Source organism: Pagrus major, chromosome 12 (assembly GCF_040436345.1).
Source record: "Pagrus major chromosome 12, Pma_NU_1.0".
Lineage (NCBI taxonomy): Eukaryota > Metazoa > Chordata > Actinopteri > Spariformes > Sparidae > Pagrus > Pagrus major.
Window position 1 is genome coordinate 3,948,254 of NC_133226.1, and position 25,501 is coordinate 3,973,754.

General features: G+C 41.9%; 1 protein-coding gene across 1 annotated transcript; it reads left to right on the forward strand.

Moving 5' to 3' along the window:
* The first annotated feature begins 747 nt into the window (after positions 1 to 747).
* LOC141006283 (early estrogen-induced gene 1 protein-like) lies at positions 748 to 23,917 on the forward strand. Its single transcript, XM_073478433.1, has 11 exons — positions 748 to 893; positions 14,370 to 14,490; positions 15,250 to 15,279; positions 16,818 to 16,934; positions 17,044 to 17,090; positions 17,219 to 17,379; positions 18,739 to 18,840; positions 18,951 to 19,167; positions 23,490 to 23,611; positions 23,707 to 23,776; positions 23,872 to 23,917. The coding sequence occupies exons 1-11, from the start codon at positions 748 to 750 to the stop codon at positions 23,915 to 23,917; spliced, it is 1,179 nt and encodes a 392-aa protein (XP_073334534.1).
* The last annotated feature ends 1,584 nt before the right edge of the window (positions 23,918 to 25,501 follow it).

The following is a 25,501-nucleotide window of genomic DNA, read 5'->3' on the forward strand; positions in this document are numbered from 1 at the left end:
ATGTCATGTTCAAGCATATGGACATATTAAATATCATGTTCAGAGTCGCTCCTCTTCCTCACACGCCTCTGCTCAGACTTTGTGGACGGTCCCTAAGCGGCCCGGTGAGCTCGGAGACGTTCACGGAGCCGCTCGGCCTCGCTGTTGTTGAGCTCTGTTGTAGAGGGAAAAGTTGGTGATGATGCGCTGAAGAGGAGAAAACTGCCGAGTACACAACTGTGCTGTCTCACCGACTATGAGGAGCATCAGACCGACGGAACGGTAAGTTTGGAGGAGGTCTGGAGGGAGAGAGAGGAGCTGTGGTGAGTCGCTGAGCGGTGTCGGTGTTTGCGTGGCAGCTGTGTGCGCTGCAGAGCAGGAGCAGGCGAGAGAAAACCAGCAAACTTACATATTGTAGAGCTCGCATCTAACTGTGAAACTATTAGAAAACACCGGATTCATCAGACAGAACTGAGTGTGTGGGACGTTTTGTCTTCTGCAACGTAAAAACATACAGACAACACGATTCCCATCTGTCACTGCTGCAAGTACATTTACAAGCAGCTGGAAATGAAATGACTTCATCATGTTGTAGAACTTCAACAAGTGTTTTTATTGCAGGTCTAAACAATTCTTCTGGAATGATCAACCCTGAACCAAAGGAGGACTTTCAGCCCCCACACTGAAGCCAAACCCAGCAGGCTGCATTTATTGTATTCATTCATTGGTGTTCATCAGACCATGAGCACACTCCAGCAGCTGGGGACTATGTCTTTTCTGATGAAGAAGAAGAAGTTCAAGTTTCAAGTGCACTTCACATTGGAGGAGCTTACAGCAGTTCCTTTCGTCAATGGAGTGCTTTTCTGCAAGATCCGGCTGGTTGATGGTGGGGACTTTGCCACCTTGTCATCCAGGTATTTACAACACATCACTTCCTTGTTTTAAGACAATCTCTACCTGAGGTTAATCTGCTCCAGTCCAGAACTATGTCTTTTTTATTCTTCTCAATTGTTGACACTGTGCTGTTTTCTCCAAGCAGAGCAGCACTCGACTCTGGGTGGTTAATAGACTCTGTTTGTTGGTAGTTTTCCACCTCAGATAAGGGAAAGAAACTGGCATCAACCTTTAGTACAGTATGTGTTGTTTCACCCTCATGTCTCCTGGGAATTTTGCCTTCATGACGTTTCTCAGCTCCACCCTGGCTTCTCACACTGGGAACTGCCCAGCATTAACACAGCCTTCAAGATTAAGAAAACTTTATTGTCCGTTAATGCACGCAATAATGGAAATTTGTCTTTGGCTATTGTTGAAGACTCTCTGGCAAAGCGATTTAGGGAACATGAATCATCCACTCTCAAAATCTGATTACTGTGACGTCTGATGAGTATTTAGAGTAACTATGACAACAGGTCAACGAGTTAAAACATGGTCAGTTTCTGTTGTAATGGTCTGGGGGCAGAAATCTCTGCGACAGATTGCTCCAAACCAGGACGAATAAAATTTAACCCATTTTGATATCACTAATTGAGCAAATGTGATTTTTGTACTTTGGGTGAACATACCCTTTAATTATTTGCATACCAGTTATAAAGGCATCTGGGGGCCTCACACACACCCCCATCCTCCAGCTGTTGGTATATGCACTGCACTGGCATGACTTCAGTTAGACTCACACTAATTTCATCTGTTGCTCAATATGAGTAAGCTGTAGTGAAGTGTCATGACAGGTCTGTAGATTCAAAGAAGACAAACCTGCAAGGACCACACCAAGGTTTCTGCATGTTCTAACTCTTTTAGACCATAGTGGTTCAGGTTTTTCAAAATGTGTTTTCATTCTTTTCTCTATATTGAAGAAATCAGTTTGCAGAGACTTTAAACTTTGAGACAGTTGAAGAATAGTTCAGCATTAAATGTTGGATGTGGTCCGCATTTAAGTTTAAAATGCTCAAAAAATGAGCTAACATAATCAGCGGAATGTGGACAAACAAAAGTGTTGACGATATGTCAAAGAAGTTGATGTGTACTGAAGTTAGCATGCTAACCAGCTTTTACAATTTGTACCTCAAGAGGTGATAGTCTGATAGCCCCCGTAGTTTCACCTGGGAGATGTGAAAGAGGTGAGGTTTGCTACGTAATCGAATAAGTCGAGAAAATAAACTCCCAAAATGTTGAGAAATATTTTCCCACCTGTTTTCCTTACAAAGCAGAAAAAAACGCGCAGTGAGCGAGGAGCTGCTCACTTAGTTTGGCTGCCAGGTCCCAGATTGTTCACCTAGAAATACATGTAGGATGTCACGCTCCCTAACACCACGAATCATCCCTTTTACTGTTACTGTAGAGGTAAGTTAAATACTGAAATCTAGAGGTGTTTCTACCTTCTGTGGTACACTTTGAACAGAGCAAAGCTAACCTTTTCGCCCTGCTTTAATCTTAATGCTAAGCTGGGCTAATCGCCACACAGCCCCAGCTCTGCGCAGAAATGAGACTGATATTGATGTTAGTTGCTCGACTATTCCTTTAAAGCAGATTTAATGTAAAAGTTAGTGCAAGTTGATTTTCATATTCTAGTGAAAAGAATGGAAACCAGCAGCTGTCTGGCAAATATGGTTAATAGAAATATGAAATCTATGTGAATTGTAGTACAATTCAACAAACGTGCAAAAACACTGCTATGGTCCTTAAACTGTAAACTTTATTTATATAAGCAAACTAAGGAAAGAAATAAACAGTTAAAAAATAGAACAATTAATTGAAATGGTAAAATACACGTAATAGAGGGTGAGACAAACAGATTAAATAACAGAAGAGGCAACACATTGGAATGAAAGCAGATTTTGAGGACTTTGAAACTGTCTCAGACTCTCCTGAGGCCAGCTGCAGAGTAGAAGCCCTGTGACCTTTAACCTTTCCGCTGGGCACAGGAGCTGTCAGGAAGTTCCTGTTGAGGATCACACAGATAAATGAGCTGAGCAGAGCCAAAACTCAATGCTAAAATGAACAGACAAGTAGCAGATATGGTTCATTTGCCTGCATGCAAATAACTCAGTGACCGTGAACACCAGGTATTAATGGCTGACAGCTGCCTAACTTTCCTGTAGTTTCCATGAAATATTGGTTAATGACATGGAGTTAGTGTGTTTTTAAAAATGGGAAGCTCACTCTGATTTTAAGGTGATAAGCAATAGGCCACCTGAGGGCAAAAACACCAAAATGCATCCCCCTTGTTAACCTGCCACCCCCTTCTCCACCCACTAGCAGCAGATAGAGCTCAGCGGCAGAGGGTTTGTTATGTCTTGGCCCCACGACTTTCATAGTTGTCAGGTCGATGTGCTGCTCACAATACACAACCTTCTGTCTTGTAATCTGGAGTCTTGCAGTCTTTGCACACTACATGACTGTTTAGCACACATTACAATATCACACACACTGAATGATGACAGGGATGATGCGGACCATGCAGTCCAAATTGTTTGCGCAACTAAGAGTTCGAGAAAGACCTCCAGCTCCTCAGCACAGTTGGTCTGACTCACTCGGACTCAGAATGAGATTGGACGCAGCTGTCTCGCTAACACAAAGTGTGGAGATAGTCTGGCTGTGCAAGACTACAACACTAGTAACTTATTGCATACTGCACAGGGTGATTGTTTTCTTTCTTCTTTTCTACAAGCATGCAAAGTCACTCTCAGTCTTAAAAGAAACACAATGCTCTTTGTGCTGAAGCACTTACAGGTTCACTGATTTGACCTACAGTTCGTACAGTGTCTACATGTCCAGTATAAAAGTGAGTTTACCCTCTTTATCTTATATTTGCCTGTTGATTCATATCTTGCACTTGACTGCATATTTTCTTTAATGCACTGAAAGGGCCTCCAAGCCACTATTTAAGCTATCAGACCACTCACAGCAACATGCTGGAGGAGGTTCTGCTCTAGAGACATTCTTTCAAACAGGGCTCATGAAAATACTGATGACTTTGTAAATAAACTGTACCCTGTACTGATAATTACTTTGAAAATGCTTTGGGTAATACAATTATTCACATTCTTTAGTTAGAGTTAAATGAGAAGATCAATACCGCTGTCATATGTATTTGCTAAAACCCAGTAGGCAATTAGTTTAGTGTATTATAAAGACTGAGGGTCACTGTCACTGTCCAGGCTCACGGCTCTTCTAGACTTTACTAATTTTATTGGACTTAATGGATCAAATTATGATAGTAAAATGATCCACCGTTTTACAGACGCTTCTCTCACAATGTAATCTTTTGGGAAAAGGTCTTTTTGGGCCGCAGTGCATCACGTGATGATGTAATTAAATGGTTTGGCCACTACGAAAAACTGGCTTCAAATCCTGGCACTCTTCCTGGGAGGCTTGAGTCAACCATGTAGCACTGCCATGTTTCTACAGTAGCCCAGAATGGAATAAACCAAACACTCGCTCTAGAGAGGGCCTTTAGCGTTTTTCAGGTTTTTAGTGCCAGGAGAAGGGCATTCTGTTGGTTACAGTCTGCAGCCTCCCCGCTAGATGCCACTAAATCCTACACACTGGACCTTGTGTCAGTTTACATTTGGATTCTATGTGCTCTGAACTTGATTAAGTTTTTTCGGCCAGTGGAGTGGGACACTGTTGGTTCTGGAAGTATTTTTTTAAACACACATTTACAATCAGAAGTTTCTCAGACAAGCTTGTGCTATTGCTCCTGAAGTGGTAATGTCTATCAGTTGGTTCAGACTGAAACATCTATTGAATGAACTGCCATGACATTTTTAACGGACATCAGCAGTTTTACTTAAACATACACATTTTTAACCTGTTAGTGTTACGTTACCATAACAGCAGCCATTTACTTTAACTTTCGGGGCAAGTTAGAAACATTTAGAAAGCTGGGGTCTGGTGGCTTTTGACAGAGCGATCAATTGGAAGCTCTGTAGTGTGTTGTTTGTCTGACTCACTTGAGTCGAGCCCTGAAGCCTTGACATCCTTCCTATATACAGTGCCTATAAAAAGTATTCACCCCTTCTATGTTTTCCCCTTTTATTGCCTTTATAAATGGAATCATGGTCAATATAATTTGGCTTTTTTGACAAAGAATTTACAAAAAAAGCTCTTTTAAAGGAAAGATGTATTGAAAAATAAGTGATTGCATGAGTATTCACCCCCTTTAAATTAACTGACCTAATTGGTGCTAGTAGCCTCACAATTAGTGAAAGTGTGATCACCTGAGTGCAGTGAATGTGTCTCAAGTGATTGCAGTATAAAGACACCTCTGTCTGAAGGTCCAGTCACTGGTTAACCAGTATTCATGGCTACAATTACACCATAAAGACAAAAGAACACTCTGTGAAAAGGTTATTGAAAAGCATAAGTCAGGGGATGGATACAAAAACATTTCCAAGTCACTGAACTTCCCCCGGAGTTCAGTTAAATTCATCATTAAGAAATGGAAGGAATATGGCACATGTGTAAATCTGCCTAGAGCAGGCTGTCCTCACAAACTGAGTGACCGTACAAGAAGGAGACTAGTGAGGGAGGCCACCAAGACACACATGACTACTCTGAAGGAGTTGAAAGCTTCAGCAGCTTAAATGGGAGAGACTCTGCATACAACAACTGTGCCGGGTTCTTCACCAGTCAAAGCTTTATAGGAGAGTGGCAAAGAGAAAGCCCCTGTTGAAGAAAGCTCATTAAATCTCCACTAGAGCCCATATGACATTGCTGTACAGAACTGTGCCTTATAGGATAGCTAACTGTGGTGCTCAGTAGGGCTGAATGATTAATCCATTTTAAATCTAAATTGTGATTTGAAACAATGCAATTACCAAATCGCAGAGGCTGCGATTAATTTTGCTGACCCACATTTAAACACGTGTGTCAATGGTTTGATAAATTCATGCTGTCCTCCTAGTGTGATGGTCATGCTCAACATCAGAAGTGCCGTGCTCCTCGTGTACCAATCATACTCACCAATCAGACATGGCCCAAGGCGACTGCATATACGCCTACCAACAACAACATGTGAAACCCGAGTAAAATTTGTGGTGCAGAAAAATAGAATTTTGTATTTATTTGACACTATTATTACTTTATTTAACTTGATTGCAGAATGTGCATTTACATGCTGCTCCTGAGCCTGAGACATTTCAGTGTCCTATTATTCTCTTATTGGAATTTCTTTGTTATTTGTATTATTATTATTATTATTTGTATTATTACTTTATTTATATAACTTAAGTCACAAATTTGTGATAATTGTGTGTTTGATTGTTATACGTGCACGCCAATTGAAAAAATAATAATAAACACTTGTTGGCAGCAATGCATATCTTTAAGTTCTCGTCTTTTCATTAGAATATAGATCAGTTAATATTTTGATGGTATATCAATGTGGTAATGCTCCATCACATGTTTTAAATCTGTTACACAGTGAATACTGAAATGAAGCTTGACTTAAAAAAAAAAAAAGAAATCGCAAATCAAAATCAATAGCGGTAAGAAAAATCGCAAATCGATTTTTTCCCAAATTGTTCAGCCCTACTGCTCAGCTTTGGTTTGGCTTTTGAATAGAGAAGAGCTGAAGAGCAGCTCCAAAGTGTACTCTAGAAAAGGGAAGTGTAACCAGTCTGATCTGCTGGTCTCTAACCAGTAGGTCTGCTCAGTCTTCTGTCTGCCATGACTTGAAACAATCCCATTTCTGCTTTCACTATTCACTGTCAGCTGTGTTTACACCTTTGGACAGAGCAGACTTCAGGTTTCAATCAGAAATGTCGTAAGACGCTGAAACCTCGACATGTTCCCAAAACTCTACAGTGTCTGCTATCAGGAATAACACAACAACCATGTGGGAAAAGGAATTCTACACAAGTTTTACATATTAGATTACATGCAGCTACTTATCTTGATTGTTTTATATAAATAACAATGAATGAATCAGAATTAAGGGTAGATAACTTGTGTGTTACAGACCTCTATCTTTGGATTGCTTTTCCAGTTCCTCTTTTCTGAAACTGGAAATTTCTCACAAGATGCTCAAAACAACCTCTGTGTCACTACACTGTTATCATGAGTTTTGTATATCACATTTTGTCAGCTTTACTATCATGTGTGACCTGTTGAATTAGCACTCCACCCAAAATGTGTCCGATACTGTTGGCAGGACAGGAGGCTGTGAAAATGTTTATCTTGCTCCTTCACAGAGGGCGGCAGCTGTGGTCATTTCATTTCACATCAGTGCACTTACAAATGGCAGTGAAAGTAAAAAAGATTCTCGAACTATTTACAAGATGTGTGTGTGTGTGTGTGTGTGTGTGTGTGTGTGTGTGTGTGTGTGCGCTCGTGTGTGTGTGTGTGTGTTTCTACATCAGGCTCATTTGCATCTCTGTCTCATTCCTCAGATTCTTCCACTGGAAAAAAAGACAGAGTAACCAATAGGAGGACATAGTTTATCAAGTGGGAGTTTTTAACCCAAACACATTTGTTGCAGCACTTAAGGGTTCATGGAAAAACACAGTCATATGCTTTCAGCACAAATGAGCTATTTCAACAGCGTGTAAGCAGACAGGTGTGATGCTGTGTGGTGCCAAGGTAGTCACTGATCTTATCTGGATGGCATCTGTTTCTAAAGAATCATCATTCAGAACTCTGTAAAAAGTCTTCTTTATATGTAACTATTGTATGTGTTTCTGTATTTGTTGAGTGCTTTCAACGTGGTGTTGGTCAGTCATTTTACAAATAATTACATTTAAAGTGAACCCTTCTTTTGAGACTGTTTTTAGTCTGGTTATTGGTCCCTGATTCCAGGGTGGTGCCCTCTTTTAATGATTTCATTAATAAATATTAATTTTGATTAATTTAATTTTAATAATTACTATCAGTAATTATTAATTTCTAATAACCACACCTGGTCTACCACCAATTCCAACAGTGGTCTTGAAAAATCCAATATTGAAAATAACACACTATCTTTCTGTGTCGCTACATATTTTCAATAATGTCCACTGAAATTAAAAGGCGTGTATTGGCCACTAAGTCGGACTGTGACCAACTGGGCACATAAAGCACAGCTTCACTGTGAGAGAAAGCACTGCTTGCATCTACTGCTGCACAATGGTGTGTTTGTGCAGGCAGGCAGGTTGGGCTGTAAGAAAAGAAGTGGCAGAACCTGTCTGGCTGTTCTCGGCCTCTCCCAGGCAGCTTGCAGCCTCCAGGCTTGTTGTTTTAAGAGCTGTAAACTGCAGGTCACCCTTCAGATAAGTGGAATGGGAAAAGTTCCTGTGATAAAGTTAATGTTAAAGCCAATGTTGGAAAAGAATGCCTAGAGATACTGACATACGCTCTAATGAGTGATAAAAACAGTGTAAAAACACATGAAAATGAATAGTAAAAGTTCTGTTAACTGTAATGATTGTCTCTTTCTCTCTTCTATAACAGCATGATACATAGGAAGAGCATGACAAGGCTAAAGGGCCATGAATCAGTAATAACATGCTCCAGCATGCTGCAAATCTGCCACATGATTGCAGACATGTCAGTCTTTACATCTGAGCAGCTCAGTTATGTAACGGATTGTGTTTCACTCTGACTACATGTGAGTAACTCTGACCAGATGTGTATTTTAAGGCAATTATTCCGTGTGTTGGGCTCTGAGCGCTGCCAAAACACGGGTGACCTATGCTAAATGCTGTGCCTGAACGCAACCTGTGTAGACAGACACTGAAGCTGCTGCTGCTGATCTGTTTATGTGCTGTTCATGCTACACCTGCTGTGTATACATGGTCTGCTAGTCCAAGATTGTAACTATCTAGTGAAGCCCATTGTTACCATAAGTGATGCAACTGATGGACAGGAAAATAAAACCCAGCAACAATAATTTTCCTTTAAAGCTGCGCACATTTTATTCTGTACTGACAATGGACCAAATAACAATATGGGCCCGACACACCAAACCGCCATTAAAAAAAACTAGCGGTGATGTACCCGACGCAAGTCACCGGCAACATCGCCTCATGTCGCCTTGTGTCTTGTCCAAAAAGCTACACTTCAACACATGGCAAAGACTACAGTGGACGGCAAACTAGCTTGTATATTCTGCGCCTCCTTCAGAGGAAATAACTCTCCATGCCACCAGATGGCAGTAGACTGTATTCGTCATTCAGAAAGGCTAACAGAAGACTCAAGACTGCAGATGTACAAACCATTATTATGATAAAGCAGTTATTTTTTGTCAGCACTGGTATAACCACTTCTGGTCGAGAACATGTCTGATAAAAGATTGCAAATGTCACTGGTGAAGAGGCAAAGTGGAAATAAAGGAGAAACTGCACTAAATGGGTGAAATCATGAATACTGTAGAGACAGGCTCAAAGGGATTTCCCTGTCTTCTTATGTTTCTCTTATTGTGCACTGATTTGCTTAGCTGAGCAGCCAATCAGAGTGATTTCTGTCACTAACAGGCTCCATGGCCAATTCTACTTGCTCAGTCAGCCAAAGAGCTGCCAACAAGGTCCGACCAAGGCCAACAGTGCAGGCCACAAATACTCAATGGCTGACCGTCGGCCGTGTGTTAGGGCCCTATAGTATATAATGTAAAATGCACCGCTCATTATCACCTGACTCTGCAGTTCCCATCAGCTCCACTGAATGGTTCAGCCTCCCTTAGCTCTTTGTTGAGGTTCTTGGGCCTGTCCCTCATAAACCCTGTTTGCTGCTGCAGGGGGAACTGTTCAGGCAACATCTTTAAATGTGATATTATGTTTAGGTGCCCCCAAGTGGCCATAAACCAGGTAATGCAGCTTCAACAGTTAAAATTGTTGGCAGGATAGGTACACTGTAGTGCCTAACCTTAGCCTAACCTTAGGCACTAATTGTGTAGACCTACTATATCTGTGAAACAAAATGTATTCAAACTTGAGATAATAGCCTCATTCACACTGCCCTTTCAAGGCGGGAATCTTACGCTGTTATTCCGCCTCGCCGTCTGTGTGAAAGTTACAGAGGCAGAATGGGGGGAAGGTGTCGTTCCGCCAGTGGAGGTAGTATCAGAGCAGCAGAGGCGAGATGACGTCTGTGTGAATCGAAATGCCGACAGTGCGGGAAAGTTGTGTGTCGGTCTGATGTTGTTCAGTCTGAGAGCTAAACGGATCCTTCACTCCTCAAATAAAAGTGAAATGTCCCACAAAGCAACGTTACAGCACCAAACAACAGTAATGTGGTCGTGCAGGTCATGTCTTCAGCATCTTAGATGAGGAAACAAATGCTGCATCCATACGTGGAAAAGTGTCTGTCCTCCTGTCTGTCCTACCGACTCTCCGTCACATTTCTGCCCAAAAAACAGCGTCTGTCCCCGGCAGCAGAGCCAGGCGGCTCCCACTGTTGAATGGCAGTGATTATGTGATGCAAAAAAATAACTCACCACGCCTTCCACTACTGTGTTGTTGGTAGTTACTGTCTCAAAAAATCATTGCCAAGGTCAGCCCTCCTGACTGAGACTTCAGTGAACTTTCCCCCAGAAAACAGCATCCCTCCCTGCGAGTGAGAGTCAGACAGGGTCCGCTGTTTACTGATGGTAATTATGTAATTGTGTTATTTAGAGTGAAAAACGTAGCTTTGTCACTTTCCAGGATGCATGGTGGGTCAGGATCTCAATCACAACACATTATAACAGCATCCATATGATTATAAACAGTTGGCAGATACATGTATAGATTAACAGGAGCAAACCGGAAACGAGTTAAAAAAACAAACAGATCTCAACGTCATGATGTGTACTGTCACCCCTCTTTTGGTTCCACAGTGCATTAGTTCCTGATAATGGACACCTCGTCAGGCATTATCCTGTTTATACCATGGTCACTGCTAAAGAAGAAAAAAATTGTTTCCCTGGTTTGACAGTCAATACCATCCAATAATGTGCGTATGCAACAGAGACATTGTTCACTACTCCGGTAAATAGAATTAACCTTAGATACGACTTGGCAACAGAAACGAGTACGCTCAGCTCATTGCCTTTGGCTCAGCTGTTAGCCATAAAGCTGAAATTATGCTAGCTAAATGAAAAGTCAATAACTTTGCATACAGTTGATAAACAGTAAATATGATTTGATGGTATGTTTTAAAACAAGACTAGCTAGACATGTCACTGTCCCCAAATCAATATCAAGATTTCATCAACAAACGATGAGCCATGTATGTTGGCAACAGCCTCAAGTAGCAAGTTGAATAGCCAATGGGATGTGAGATGATCGCTTATGGTACAAAGCATCTTTTTTTTTGTTTGTTTATTAGTTTGTTTTTACAAGGAGTCCTGGTCAGGACAGCAGCATAAAAAGTCTCACATAAAGGAACAATCAACGTACTTAAAACATCAGCGAATTACATCAAGACAATGAATATACCAGTGTTCAGAAGAGACATGCATTCAGTGCTCAAATAGTCCTAAATCCTATTCTTATAATCTTCCATACTAAACCAGTATTCACATTGAAGGTGTCTCTGTAATTCACACCAGGATGAAGTTGCAAAAACTTTAAAAGCACATTTGCCAAAGACAGTGTGGGTTCAAGGAATGACATGCACAATTTTGCTGATGGTTACAGCTGCAGTTAGTTTTAGGAGTCGGTAGAGAACACAAATAAAAAGGTAGTTCATGCAATATGGCCTTATAAAGAAAAATGTACCAATGTTCCAATCTACGATTGTACCAAGAAGACCAACAAACTTTCTCCAGGACTACACTCAGTGTGAATAAGAAGTTAGCTTCTTAACGTGTTAAATAAATTGCAAACGGAGCCTTTGACTGTGTCCCTGTTGCTATGGTAACTTATGTTAGATACAGGCTATAGACAGTTTTACTTGAACTACTCTGTAGTTCCAAATGTGTCAGTTTATCAGGACTCAACTGACACCCTGCAACCAATCAGGATCAAGTATTCATCCAGACCATGGTATAAAATGAAATACATGATTATAATAGAAGCTGTCAGTAAGGTTAACATGCTAGTTGGACTTCATTGCACTTCTTATATTTTGACATCACATTCCAAAGAAGAACCATGCGGGACTATCTGCTGTCAGCAAAGCAGTAGTCTGCACGTGTGTGTTGTGTAACTGAAGTGCTGATCATGTAGAGAGCTGGACGATTCTCACGTTATTGTTTCCTCTGACATGAGCTGGCCAGGCACAGATAACATCAGAGTTTAGCGACCAAGTCGGGACAAGCCCAGCACTCTTGACGGCCTGTGTGTGTTCAGTGAGTCTTGCAGAGAAGTTAGTCAACCCTTTCGACAGCCTTAGCGTTAGATAACACTGCTGTGGTCTCAGCTGGTGTAGCTTACCTTTGCTCTTTATTCATTCGCTTAGTGAGTAACGCTTGTTTGTGGACTGAGGGAGGGACACACTGGATCAATTCCACAAGACCTTGCTCCTTTTTATGTCCACGGCCCTCCAAAATTCCACAAATGAAGAGTTGAAGAGCCACTCTCTTTATTTTGGCCATTGTTTCCTGGCTCCACCCTGCTTCACATTCATGGAGCACTTTGATGTTCAGGGCCTTGCACAAAGAAATCACAGTAGTTGTGCTGATTAATTGTGTGCTGCCAACAAGTCTCTGTGTTTGTCGGCAGCACACAGCCTATATAGCTCCCCATTTATGACTTTTTATATGAAACATTTCAATGTGTTTAAATTTTGTACGACGTAGGCCACATTTCATCTAGCAGTGCTTGTGACTTTGGAGAAACACCTTGACATTAATCAGTATTGTCGCTCTTTCTACAAATTGCCAAAATGATTATACAACTTTGTGCATTGGGACACGTTGATGTTGACCACATTTAGCTGGTTGAAAAGAGGAAAATAAGACTTACAGGTTCTGACTGAATATCACCCAGTTTTAGAAATTAACACTGAAATCTCAGTTGGTGCTCACTGGGATTAGGGATTGAGAATAAGAAATTCACTGGGATAAAATGAATAATATAGAGACCAGAAATTCATTTAAAAAGGTCTGCAAATCAAGTTTCCATTTTGAAGGTAAATCTTAACTTGGTGTCCACTGTTTCTCTACACACTGGATATTATACATGGAGGGAATATCACTTAACCCCATCTCATGCACATGCAGCATTGATATCTGCTGCTTTATTGATATGTCTGCTTTGCAGAGTTAGAGTGAGAGCAAGAACTGTCCTACACCAAACTACATGCAGATAAACAGTGAATCTGTTTCCAATCAGTGTGACTGGAAAACCCCTCAACAAACCCAGATGAGATCATCTGGACCATCAACTGCACAGCCTTGTGGAAAAGGCAGGCTGTCGATTATAATGTCATTTCTTATGTTTCATGAAATTCAAATTTGATTTGTCATATGTGTCAACATCAGAAGTGACAATACATATGATCCACTTTAAGCATCTCTTCATAGTGGGAAGCAGTAAGCTACATTGAAGCCATGATTCAGGCCTTGTTTAAATGTTTAGTATCCACTTGTCCCTGCAATATTTAACATCCCTATCTTTTTGTCTAGACCACTTCAGGTGTAATGTCTTTAACAAAGCTATGCTAATCTTTGTGATGAATACATTGAATTTTCACAATAAATGGACTTTATTTTTACTTTACTTTTAGACTTCATTGAGATAGGACATCTGTGAGAATTAGACAGGAAACAGGGGAGACATGCAGTAAAGAGCCACAGGTGAGCTGTCAGGTGGCCTCAGCAGCAGGAAATGTTTGTGTTGGCAGTAGCTTAACAAAAAAATGACAGCTCCCATATGGCTGTATGAAAGTGATGAGTAAACAGTGAGGCTGTACTGTCAGGCAGGTAGCAGTGAAACTCACAAGTACAAGGAGTGTGTTACATACAAAAGCAAAAGTAAAGCTGAACACACTGAGAGAGACATTTAGATCTGGCTCTCTGTCCCTCGTCAGCAGGACCACAGCAGTACTGGTCAGCCTTTTGCCTTGATATCACATGGCTAAGGCAGGCTATGCCTTGTGTGTTTTCTGACCTGTTTGAGGAGTTAGTTCACATTGTAATCATCCTGCATATTATTTTGTAATTGGTTACTATGCAATCCCACATAATGTGATTGTTTGGACTCTGGAAACCTTTTGTAATCTCCTGCAAAAGGTGCAACAAGGGGTACCTTAAATGAAGGAGTAGGAGCTAGACAGCTGCCCTGGAGGTGCTATCAAGCTACTCCTATCTATCTATATACATGTACTCTTGCTCTAACCTGTATGCAATCTCAAATTTTTGTCTTCCCGACAGTTTAATCTGATGTCTGTGTGTGTGTGTGTGTGTGTGTGTGTGTGTGTGTGTGTGTGTGTGTGTGTGTGTGTGTGTGTGTGTGTGTGTGTGTGTGTGTGTGTGTGTGTGTGTGTGTGTGCAGGGAGGAGGTGCAGCAGAACTGTGTTCGTTGGAGGAAGAAGTTCTCCTTTGTGTGTAAAATGAGTGCAAATCCGATCACCGGGGTGTTGGACCCCTGCCTCTGCAGGGTCTCTGTACGCAAGGTAAGCTACTTCTCCCAGCAGCCACCTCTCCTTGCTTCTCCAAGTTATGAATTCAAAAGCAGTAGACCATATTCACACAGCGGCCATTTCCCTCTGAAGTCACACTGAGGGTGTGAAACTCAAATGATGGGAACATGTCACACTGCTGTGTTCCAGGTTGTAAATCATATAAACATAGGGAATCTGACAAACTGTTCATTTCACGGCTTCTCGACTGATCAGCAACTGAAGACAGTGAACAGTGAATATAACAGACATATGGCCTATTCTAAAGTAAAACCACATGTCTGATAACCCATCAGCTACTGTTAGACAGCAGCTATCATTGGCATTTAAACCACTTTGTACAGCCTTTAAAGGGGCATTGTGTAGTTTTGGAGAAGTAATTCAAACTCAGAATTTTTTAAATTTTTTTTATTTAATTTTTAAAAAATGTAAGAAAAAAAAGATTTTAATATTTACAATATTAATGAGATAATAATACAAACTCAGAAATATGTATTTTTCCATAAGTGAATAAACAAGCTGTTCTCTTAGCTGCTGTGTAAACATCGTCTATGCCACTTCCTCCCTCACTACCCAATAATGCAGGAAGTAATGTACAGTATAGTTGGATTGTCTCCCAGCACCTGTCCGAGGGTAAAACTCCAGGACAGGTCCATACTGCTTCCATATGACGTGATGTATATGTTTATAGATGTGACTGTAGAGATGTCAGCAGTGTTGGGTCCTTCACTGTTTTGCTCTTTATCTTTGCAGGAGCTCAAAGGAGGAAAGGCCTTCTCAAAGGTAAGTTTATTTTCTGAATATGTGGCACTGAATACATAAGATATCAAAACTCCTCTTCAATCCGTCTGAACACAGCTTAACCAGCCTGTGTGACCTGTGAACTCATAAAGTAGAGAGCACCGTGCTTCCTTTATAAAACACAGACTTTACAGTGTCAGTGATTGTAAAATCTGTGTTCAATAACAACCATGTCAACATCACAGGGCTTTGTTACAGAGGCATGTGACAGGGTGATGGTGACTGTGAAGTGGTCAGTAAGAGATCACACTGTGTGTGTGTGTGTGTGTGTGTGTGTGTGTGTGTGTGTGTGTGTGTGTGTGTGTGTGTGTGTGTGTGTGTGTGTGTGTGTGTGTGTGTGTGTGTGTGTGTGTGTGTGTGTGTGCGTACAGCACCACTCCTGTAGCTCATGGTAGCAGCAGTTAGATGTCACTTTGTCTTCACTGTCTTCTGTTAAAACATAGACAGGACAATCAGTCAAAGTTATTGATCAAATTCATTTTGAAATGTGTAGTTTAGAGTTTTATGATAAACCAGACTTTATGTGTAAAGCTAAATAATTTGGCTTTTGTCAGAAACTTTACCCAGTCTGGTCCCACACCACGAGATCGTTTCTGACGTCTCTTTTCATTAACCTGAATAGATCTGGTGTTCTGTTCAATGGCAGCTGTTTCCCTGGTTTGAAAAAACGAAACTATGTTTCTAAAGTCCTTTGTGCTACATTCATTTTAGAAAATGAATTGAGGAGTTTCACAGCCTGAGGGAAGAAGCTGCTCTGTGGTCCGGTGGTACGGCAGCAAGGCTGTACAAAGTGGTTTAAATGCTAATGATAGCTGTTATCTAACGTTAGCTGATGGGTTATCAAGTATGTGGTTTAACTTTAAAATGGGCCCTATGTCCGTTATATTGTCAGATGGCAGCAGGGTGAACAGACTGTGGCTGAGTGGGTGTTGTCTTTTAGTATCTTTGGGCTCTGTGCAGACATCTCACTTCACTGATGTCACTGATGCTCTGTAGATGGTACCAGTGATGTTCCTGTGGTTTTATCCACCCGCTGTAGAGCCTTCCTGTCCTGGGCCTGACAGTTTGGGATGGTTTCAGTCAAGATGTAATGTTACGATGATAAGTATGATATTATGTTCGTAGGCTCGACAATGACAATGAAGTAAACTTACACACATGCTCACACACTTAGACCCCCCAAGTGAGAAGGAGGGCTGACTGGGCAGAAAATCATGAATGAAGAGGGTATAGGAGGTTATTGACTTCTACATAAAGTCACTCTCTCCTGCTTCCCTTCAGTCACTTCCTCACACGACAGGACTGTTAGTCACAGATGTGACGTACAGTACAGGACCAATAAGATCTGAACCAAAAGGATGTTTGAACATCTCATAGGAACAAGAAGCTTTCCTGCTGAGTCAGATCTGTAAAAAGAAGTGGACCAGACTTGACCTTGACTTTATTCTAAATCTGTAAATAAGTTTCCACCTTAAATGTTTTCTGTCTGCCTGTCTGTCTGTCTGTCTGTCTGTCTACAGCTAGGTTTTGCTGATCTCAACATTTCAGAGTTTGCTGGTTCAGGCTCTACAGTGCGCTGCTGCATCCTGGAGGGTTATGACACCAAAAACACTCGACAGGACAACTCTATTCTCAAGGCAGGGCACGCACCCAAGCACACACACACACACACACACACACACACACACACACACACACACACACACACACACACAACCTGAACTAACCACCTGTGTGTTTTTACAGGTAACAATTGGGATGACTCTTCTGTCTGGAGATCCCTGCTTTAAAACGTGAGTTCCTCTGTGCTCTGGGTTTTCAAGGACTGACACTGTGAAGTTTCGGTATGGGAATGGGTTTGCTGGATTACTTTGATAATTGTAATACTCATTAAGTTTTGTGCCTGTGTCTTCACCATTAGGCCTCCCAGTACAGCCAAATCTGTGTCCATTGGGGACGAGGACCCCACTCTGCAGCTGGACCGTAAGGGTGAGAGCACTGATGCCACAGCGCAGCCACTAGGAGGCGTCATGGTGGGTCCTCGCACCTTCAAACCCAGACAGTCGTCAGGACGTAGCTCAGGTAACTGCTCAACATTATTGCTAGCTGTGTCTTCTTCTAACTGGAATTGGAGGGTATTTGCAATATATTACAGCTGGGGTCTTATTTTCATAGTTTTTCTTTCAGTTATGAGATCTGGGAACACTGAAACGACAGCAAAGTCAGATGGGGCAAAAAAACCCAAGCAGTCAGACCATTAGACAGTTTATCCAGATTATCTAAATTGCCTTATTTGAACCTTATTTTAACCCCTTATTGCACAGGAAAACTGTGTGTACACGGCAGGTTTTAAATAAGTTTGTCTACAACACGTCTGATCATATGACTGCTCATGGTTCTTGTCCCGTCTGACCTCTTTTATGCATTAACGCAGATTTCAGCCCTGCATTCTCAGTCATCTACTCCTTTGTTTGGTAGTCCACAAAACATTTCTGGAGCTTCACAACAAAACAGCATCACAGCATTCTCCTAAACAACTGAAGTAGCTTGTTTTAAAATGGAAAAAACAACAGAAAAATCATCAAATGGCTCCATACAGCTTGTCTGCTGTAATCCAAGTCTCCAGAAGCCCAGAGATCACAAACTGATCTGAAAAGATGTTATTTACACCCTTGATGTGCAGTCGAGCTTGTGCACCCACTTCAGACGGGGTGCACGGCAGGGGACGCCGCTTCACGTCCCCTGCCGTGACACCCCCCGGGATTTCCGTGAGATCGAAAGCTGTTGTTTACTATGTCTCTCTCCTTGTCTATCCGTCTTAGCTGTTTATTCTTCAATTTCGGAGTCTTTCATAGTCGAGGGTTTAAAGGACAGAGGATGTCGTTCACTACTGATTGTAAAGCCCACTGAGGCAATGTGATTGTGATTTTGGGCTATATAAATAAAACTGATTTGATTTGATTTGGTGCACGCTAACACATTTATCTTAGAAGCTTAATCTTATTAATAGCTTATTAATGATAATAATGAAATGTAGGTTTGTTAATGGTGTTATAAGGAGCTACATTTAACATGTTTCTGACTGTTATTCAGAAATGATTAAAGGGGAACAATATTGATTTCTGTGTCTCCCTGATTGTTAACAAATCCCATGAAAAGACCAAAACCAACTACGTGTTGGTCGGTCACTGGGACTGACAGAGAAATGTTCTTGGTTGTTGTCCAGCCAAAGACCTTTGTTGCATGTCATTTCTGCTGTCCATTAATATTGGTTTTCAGACAAACTGAGCACCAAAGTTGCTAGGTGGTGCATGCAATTTAAGAATTCATTAACTGAATTATTGAGTGTCTCAGAGAAAATTGTTGAAAATGGTGATATTATATATATGCCACGAACAACAATGTGATAGTCAGGTGTTGTGTGTTTGCTGTGTTCTACAGGGCTGCCCGAGGAAGGAGAGAGTGTGTCCAGCCCAGACGAGGTCTTTCACACTGGTCATTTCCGCAGCTCCAGCTATGCGAGCCAGCACAGCAAGATCTCAGGTCAGAGAGCTCTCCCTCCTCAGGCTAACACAAACTCTCCAATAAAAAACACGTTTTCACAAGCTGCTGGCCAGTGCAGACACAATCTAATATTTGTTCATATATTCCAGGCTACAGCACAGCTCACTCTCGCTGCTCCAGCCTGACTGACCTCAGTCACCACAGGAACCCCTCCTCCAGCAGCAGCGTCTCCTGTGGGTTGGCCCACCCCTCCCAGCAGCCTCCCTCCACCCCCACCGAACCGCACCGACAGCAAGCAACTCCAACCAAACCAGAGAGACCTCCTCCACCCTCTGCAGTAGCCCTCATGTCCAACAGATCCTCCAGGTAGATCCACACACACCTGCACTTTTGACAAAACACTGAGTTGATCTCACTGTGAAGCATGTCTGGACTCCACCGCACTGATAACAGTCTAAGGCTGAATCTCAGGCATGTGTAAACTACATGCCAGAAATTCTTGAAGTATGTGTGACGCGCTCTTGTTGTCATGTGGACGGACCTCAGACTGAATGTGAAACGAGTACTAAAACAGCTTCATACCCTCACCACTACATCTGCTGTCACCATGGAGCTAGAAAAGTGTAATTGTGTCAGCTGACACGCAGTCAACTGAACGCAAATGCACTCACAGTAAAGACTTCACATTGTAGAAATGTTATATTTAGTAATAATTACATTTAAGAATCAAGATGGTTTTATTCTTTTAAAGGATAATTCCAGTTTATTAGAACATGGATTATATGTTCCTAGTTTTGGCCCTTGGTTCTATCAGTTATAAAGATGCATATTTTCCTAACAATCTTAATATTAGCTTCCTTACAATCCATAACTGATGATTAGGTGTGTGCGTGTGTAGTCATCGATAGTCATGACCTTCTGACCTGGCACTCGATTGATTGGTCGGTGAGTCCACAGGGGCGCGGCCCCACGTTGTTCCTTCGGGCTGAGCCCGGCCGGGCCCCATGGGCCAAGGCCCGGCCACCAGACGCTCGCCGGCGAGCTCCACCCCCGGGTCTGGCTCCAGGGGAGGGCCCTGGTGCCCCCATACCGGCCGAGGTACTCTTTGCCTGTAGCTGCCGATTCATAGGGTCTTTTTGAACCGCTCTTAGTCTGGTCCCTCCCCTGAGACCAATTTGCCTTGGGAGACCCTACCAGGAGCTAATGCCCCGGACAACATAGCTCCCAGGATCACAGGGACACACAAACCCCTCCACCACGGTAAGGTGCCGATTCTTCGGAGGAGCTGACTGTAAAAAATAGTGGACAGAGCCACATGGTGTCACCTGTAGGTTTCCGAAGAGCTGTATTTGAAGCTCAGTGGGTGTCTGGCTGTTGCCATCTATGCAGAGCCTGTCTCCACCCAACTCTGACTAATCATAAAATATGCAAAAATGTGGTGTTAGTGTGGAGCTGAGGTGAGCCAAATGAAGCCTGGTTACACCTCAAACAGACAGAATACTGTGTGTCTATGTGTATGTGTTTAATTTAGCCTCTGAATGAAGTCAGCACTCACCAGAGACACCTGATCTCTCAGTTATCCCCCACAATCAGAGCTCTGTACACGGCCAGCCAAAACACCAACCAGTCAAATCCAAAACACTGATGTCTGTCATTCTGCTCCAGACAACAAGCCATATTATTGGTCCAATATTTGCATGAAAAGACAGCTGAGAGGTAAGCTTGACCAACTGAGGTGAAGCCCAGCAGCTAGCAGTCACTCAAAGCAGCCATGCCCTTTTTTTTTGCATAACTTTAAGCCTTAGTTTAATTTAAATGAGTGAGTTATATAAACATTCACCCATACAGTTGTCATAAGGGGGGATATTTGGTCAAGAGACTAAAACAGTTTTTGCACCAGGCTGTAAATGTGTTTATTTCTGCTGTAAAGTTGGACATTTTAAAATAGGCTCTTATAGGCATTGACTCTTTTTTGGGGCCAGCCTCAAGTGGCCATTAGAGGAAATGCAGTTTAATCTAATGCCACCAAGATCGACATTTAGTTTGTATTGAAATATCTTAACAAGTGTTTGATGGTTTGTCATGACATTTTGTGGTTGATAGTAAAAACAAGAATAATAATGCATTAGACTTATAAAGCGCTTTTCTAGATACTCAAAGATGCTTTACAAAGAAACAACCAAACAAAAAAAGAACAATAATCCATGAGAAAAGGGAAGATATCAGAAAGGGAGGAGGAGAACAAAGTTCATCAGAGACTGTAAGCAGCTGTCCAATGCTGTGCTGAGGATGAGTAGAATGAGGATGTTGAGGCTGCCAGTATCAGCGGAGAGGAGAAGGTCGGTTGAGACTTTGAGGAGGGCTGTTTTCAGTGCTGTGTTGGGAAACGGAATCCAGCTTTGAATGATTCATAGAGGTTATTGGCAAAGATGGGCTTTGAGATGTGAAGCAACAGCATGTTTCAGTAGTTGAGTAAGAAAGGGGAGGCTGGAGATTGGTCTGTAGTTGTTTGGGATGTCAGGATTGAGTTCAGGCAGCAGCCAGTTTGAGAGAGAATGGGATTTTTTAACTGTGAGAGATTGGGAAACGTTATCAGAGGGTCGAGGAGTTTGGTCATGTATGAATAGTGTTTTAGGATTTCCAGAGCCAGACTGTATGAGTTGAGAGTAGTTGATGGATCGGGCGCAAGAGAGATCACCTTTGTATTGTTGCAGGGTGGTCTTTATAGGCTTGAGAGTTTACTGTGAGACCTGTTTTGTTGCAGAGTCTTTCTAATTTACAGCCACAGATTTTCATCCAGCGAAGGTCGGGAGTGTATCAGGTAGCAGAGTGGGTAAAGAAGACCGTTTTGGTTTTGATGGGTGCAAGCTGATCGAGGCAGGAGGAGATAGTGTGTGTGTTTGTGTGTTGTTGTAGTTGAGGAGGGAGTGAGTAGAGGTCAGGGGGAGCAGAGGTGGAATTGTTTCCTATGAGAGAGAGCAGGGAGAAATGGAGTGAAGCTTGCAGAAGTTGATTGTGCGTTTTTGTTTTGGGAAGGGGATGGGAATCTCAGTGTCCACGGTGATAGCTAAGTGGTCAGAGATGGTGATATCGGAGCCGGAGAGCTGATGTACAGTGAGCCCAGTGAAACATACCAGATCCAGGATGTGTCCATGGTTGTGAGTGGGGAAATTGACCTTCACAACAGCAGCGACTAGCTGTGTGGGACCGGAGTGTTTAAAAGCCAACACACACACACACACACACACACACACACACACACACACACACACACAGAAGCAGAGACAGACATGCACACAGACAGACACACACACACACCTGTAACTCCATCTCATTAAACTGATAATCAGTTAATCATTGACTTGCATAGCAGATTATATAACACTGTATTTACACAAGTAATTACTGAGATCTGTGACATCACTAGAAGTCCAAAGGGACAAGAAGCATGTTTGAGAGGTTTGAGTTTTTTTTTGAGTCACAGCTTATCATACAGAATGAGCAAGATGAAGTCATGCCTGTTTCAAATTTCATCAGGCCTCCATGAATATGAAACAGTAAACACACTTTGTAGCATCTAAAATGGAGAAGGTAACTTGAATACACCGTGCGTCACTTTGAGGAGCCTTACTTCACCTTTATGTTTAGCATTAGCATTAGCATAAGCAAGATGAAAGGATAATGCTTTTTTGTTATTGTCAACAAATCCCATGAAAAGTCCAGAACCAACAGTGTGTTATCTGTCTCTCAGTACTTTCTGACTGCTCTGCCCCAAGCCTGTCAGGTCCTACTGAAGAGGTAATACTGTGGAAACCCTTCACAGATATAGTTTGATTTTGAAGAAAGTTATTCAAACAGGAGGAAACATTGAATGTGTGAATGACCCCCCAAAGTTTAAGATTGCAAAAGTGAAGTTGAGGATATTTCAACTTCTTAAAGCAGCTAGAAAAACATGAAGCACGAAGTGAAAAGCGCATGCCAGAGCGCCGTACCATAGGAAAACAATGTTTTTCTGGATGCGCCATCTAGCTGCTACAAAACACGTTGTGTGGCAACAACAACCTTTTTATAACAGTGGAACAGATGATTGATCACTGAATACTTTATTTTCTTTGCTGATTTTATTTTGCTCTGACACTTCCCTACGCCTGCGCTCAAACTCTGTTGAAACATGCAAAGACTCCTCACACCATGACGTTATCTAACATTGCCTACATTTGATGGGGTTTTTTGGTTGTGAGATGGTTGCTGTATTGCTGAATATGCATGTTCATAGTAACATCGTATTTTCCATCCTGAAAAGATGGCCATCTGTAGGCCAACTTTTATTTTTGAACTTTTTTGAATCATTATGGGATGTCTTGATTAGATGCTTATATATCAGGCTTTAATACACACAGTAGCATACTTGTCAGTAGGATACATTCATCGTTGCTTTTGTCATTTTCATGGGATTTGTTAACAGTAAGAAGAATAATGAATATCACCAGATTTGTCCTAGAATATGAGGGTTTTCTATATGAAGCAGAACCTTTAAAGACAAGTCAGAGTGTTTCCCTGTGCATGAAATTCTTCCCTTGTCTTCCACTCTGAATGTCGTTTTACAATAAAAACACAAGTTATAAAGTTGCTTCTTGTGGAGTGTTTCTCATCTCGTCTCTGTTGGTGTCTGTCTTGCCCTGCAACAGGAGGAAGAAGGACACTGTGGAGAGGCAGCCCAGCTGTGTGGACGACACCCGCATTGATGCAGATGACATCGTAGAGAAGATTGTCCAGAGTCAGAACTTTTCTGACAGCAGCAACAATGAAGGTCAGACAGAGCTTCAGTTTGGAGGATTTAGTTTTCGTACAACATTCGTGCGCCACCGTGGTAACTTCTCTTGTGGATTCCTTGCTTTTCTTCAGACAGCAACTTGAGACTGTTTGTCAGCAAAGATGGGACCACTGCCCTCAGTGGAACGCAGCTCGCCAACAGGTACACTGTTCACAACTAGTACACTCATATACTGGATCTTTATACCAACCCACTTTCTTTTATCTAAACGATCATGTGTTCCTGTGTTTTCCCAGAGGAACACCTGGTGTTTTTGAGCCGGTGGTCATCGAGACTCACTGAGAGACACGTCAACACGTCTTCAGCCTCATCAACTGGTTGTCTGTGACTGTGTAGGTACAAGTATGTGCATACATGTCTTCAGTGCATACAGGCTGAAATACTATGATATAGATATGAGCCTTTCTAGTATATTTAATCAGGTGTTGGGAGGTGTGTAACATACCATTATTGTATGTTTTAAAATAGTGGACATACGTTTCAATCTGCTCCTGTTGGCTGTGTTAATTTGCACTTCCTGCTCAGAGTTAACATGTCCTCTACGTTTCTGTTTTACATTAAAACACAGTCCAGGGAGAAAAGGGAAGCTTTTATTTTGGAACATCTGCAGGAAGTGTGGAGTTTTATTACAGCAGCGTAACATTGTCAAAGTGCAGCAAAGTAGAATCAATCAGAATCAATTCAACAGTAAATGAATACAGATTCATGCACAGGAATTAGTCATTGATGCTCTAAAATTACCTGAATTATGTGCACAAATAAGCAATTAGTACTCTGGAATTAACGTCATGATACCCTTTTTTAACTGTAACTTGGGTCAGTCAGTTAGCATCAGGCTAACTGCTGTCTTTATACTGAATTCACTCCTTCATATTGATATTGTGTGGCCATTTAATTCATATCAGGTGTCCTCATCCCATTACCACTGTAATTTATACAGTTGTGATGCTTTATTTTAGCAATACTGGCCTGCTGTGTTAGCTGTCATATACAGTAGGTATCTAATAGAATAAACACTAATAAGTTGACAGGCTGTAGATATACTTCAGATTTTCTTACTTAACAATGTTGTTATTTTTGACATCCATAGAACATTAGTTGAAACATCCACCTTAGTGTTTAAAGCCAAGGTTGGTCATTTATTTTAGAGGCGTTTTTTGTTATATTTGTTGAAAATCGGGTGACTGTGGAGGTTGCAGGTCGACCTCTAATAAGCCTATCGGATCATTTCATTCGAGCTGAATTAAATGACTGGCTGGCCTACATTTCTGTGTCCTGCCTGCCTGGGCGCATTCATTTCATGTCTTCCACAAGACTAGGGGGATGTATTGCTATAGCAGTTAGCGAGCTAGGGGCACAAGAATTGCAGAGAAACTGCATTTAAAATTTCCCAATACTAGTGTACTAGGTGTTTTCTATCAGTGAGTGAGATGTGAGGTAGCTGGACATGGTTAGAGATGAAAACAATGAGCTCTACACCACACACAGCCTCTGAGCCGTCGTTCAGCAGCTGATCCAGTAACGTTAGCACACAGCAGTGAACAGCAGCTGCCGGTACGTTCATGATGCCTATTTTGCTCATGTTCATATTATTGTGGCATTTGACAGAGTTTTGTATTTATGTATTTATTCTCCTTTAAAAAGGCTAAGAGCTTGTGTAATGTAGCAAACCTGCCACTCACACACAACTCCCAGCTGGCCAGTGAGAGCTACGGGGCAGTCGGTGTTGTTACAGTCAGGCAGTGCACAGGCATGTGTTTAGGAGGGACGCCAGAAGGGATTTAATTGGATACTTTAAAAATCTAGCCTGCTCCTCCGGATTATTCCATTGTTACTTACTCTAGCTTTAACATTCTATTAATTCAT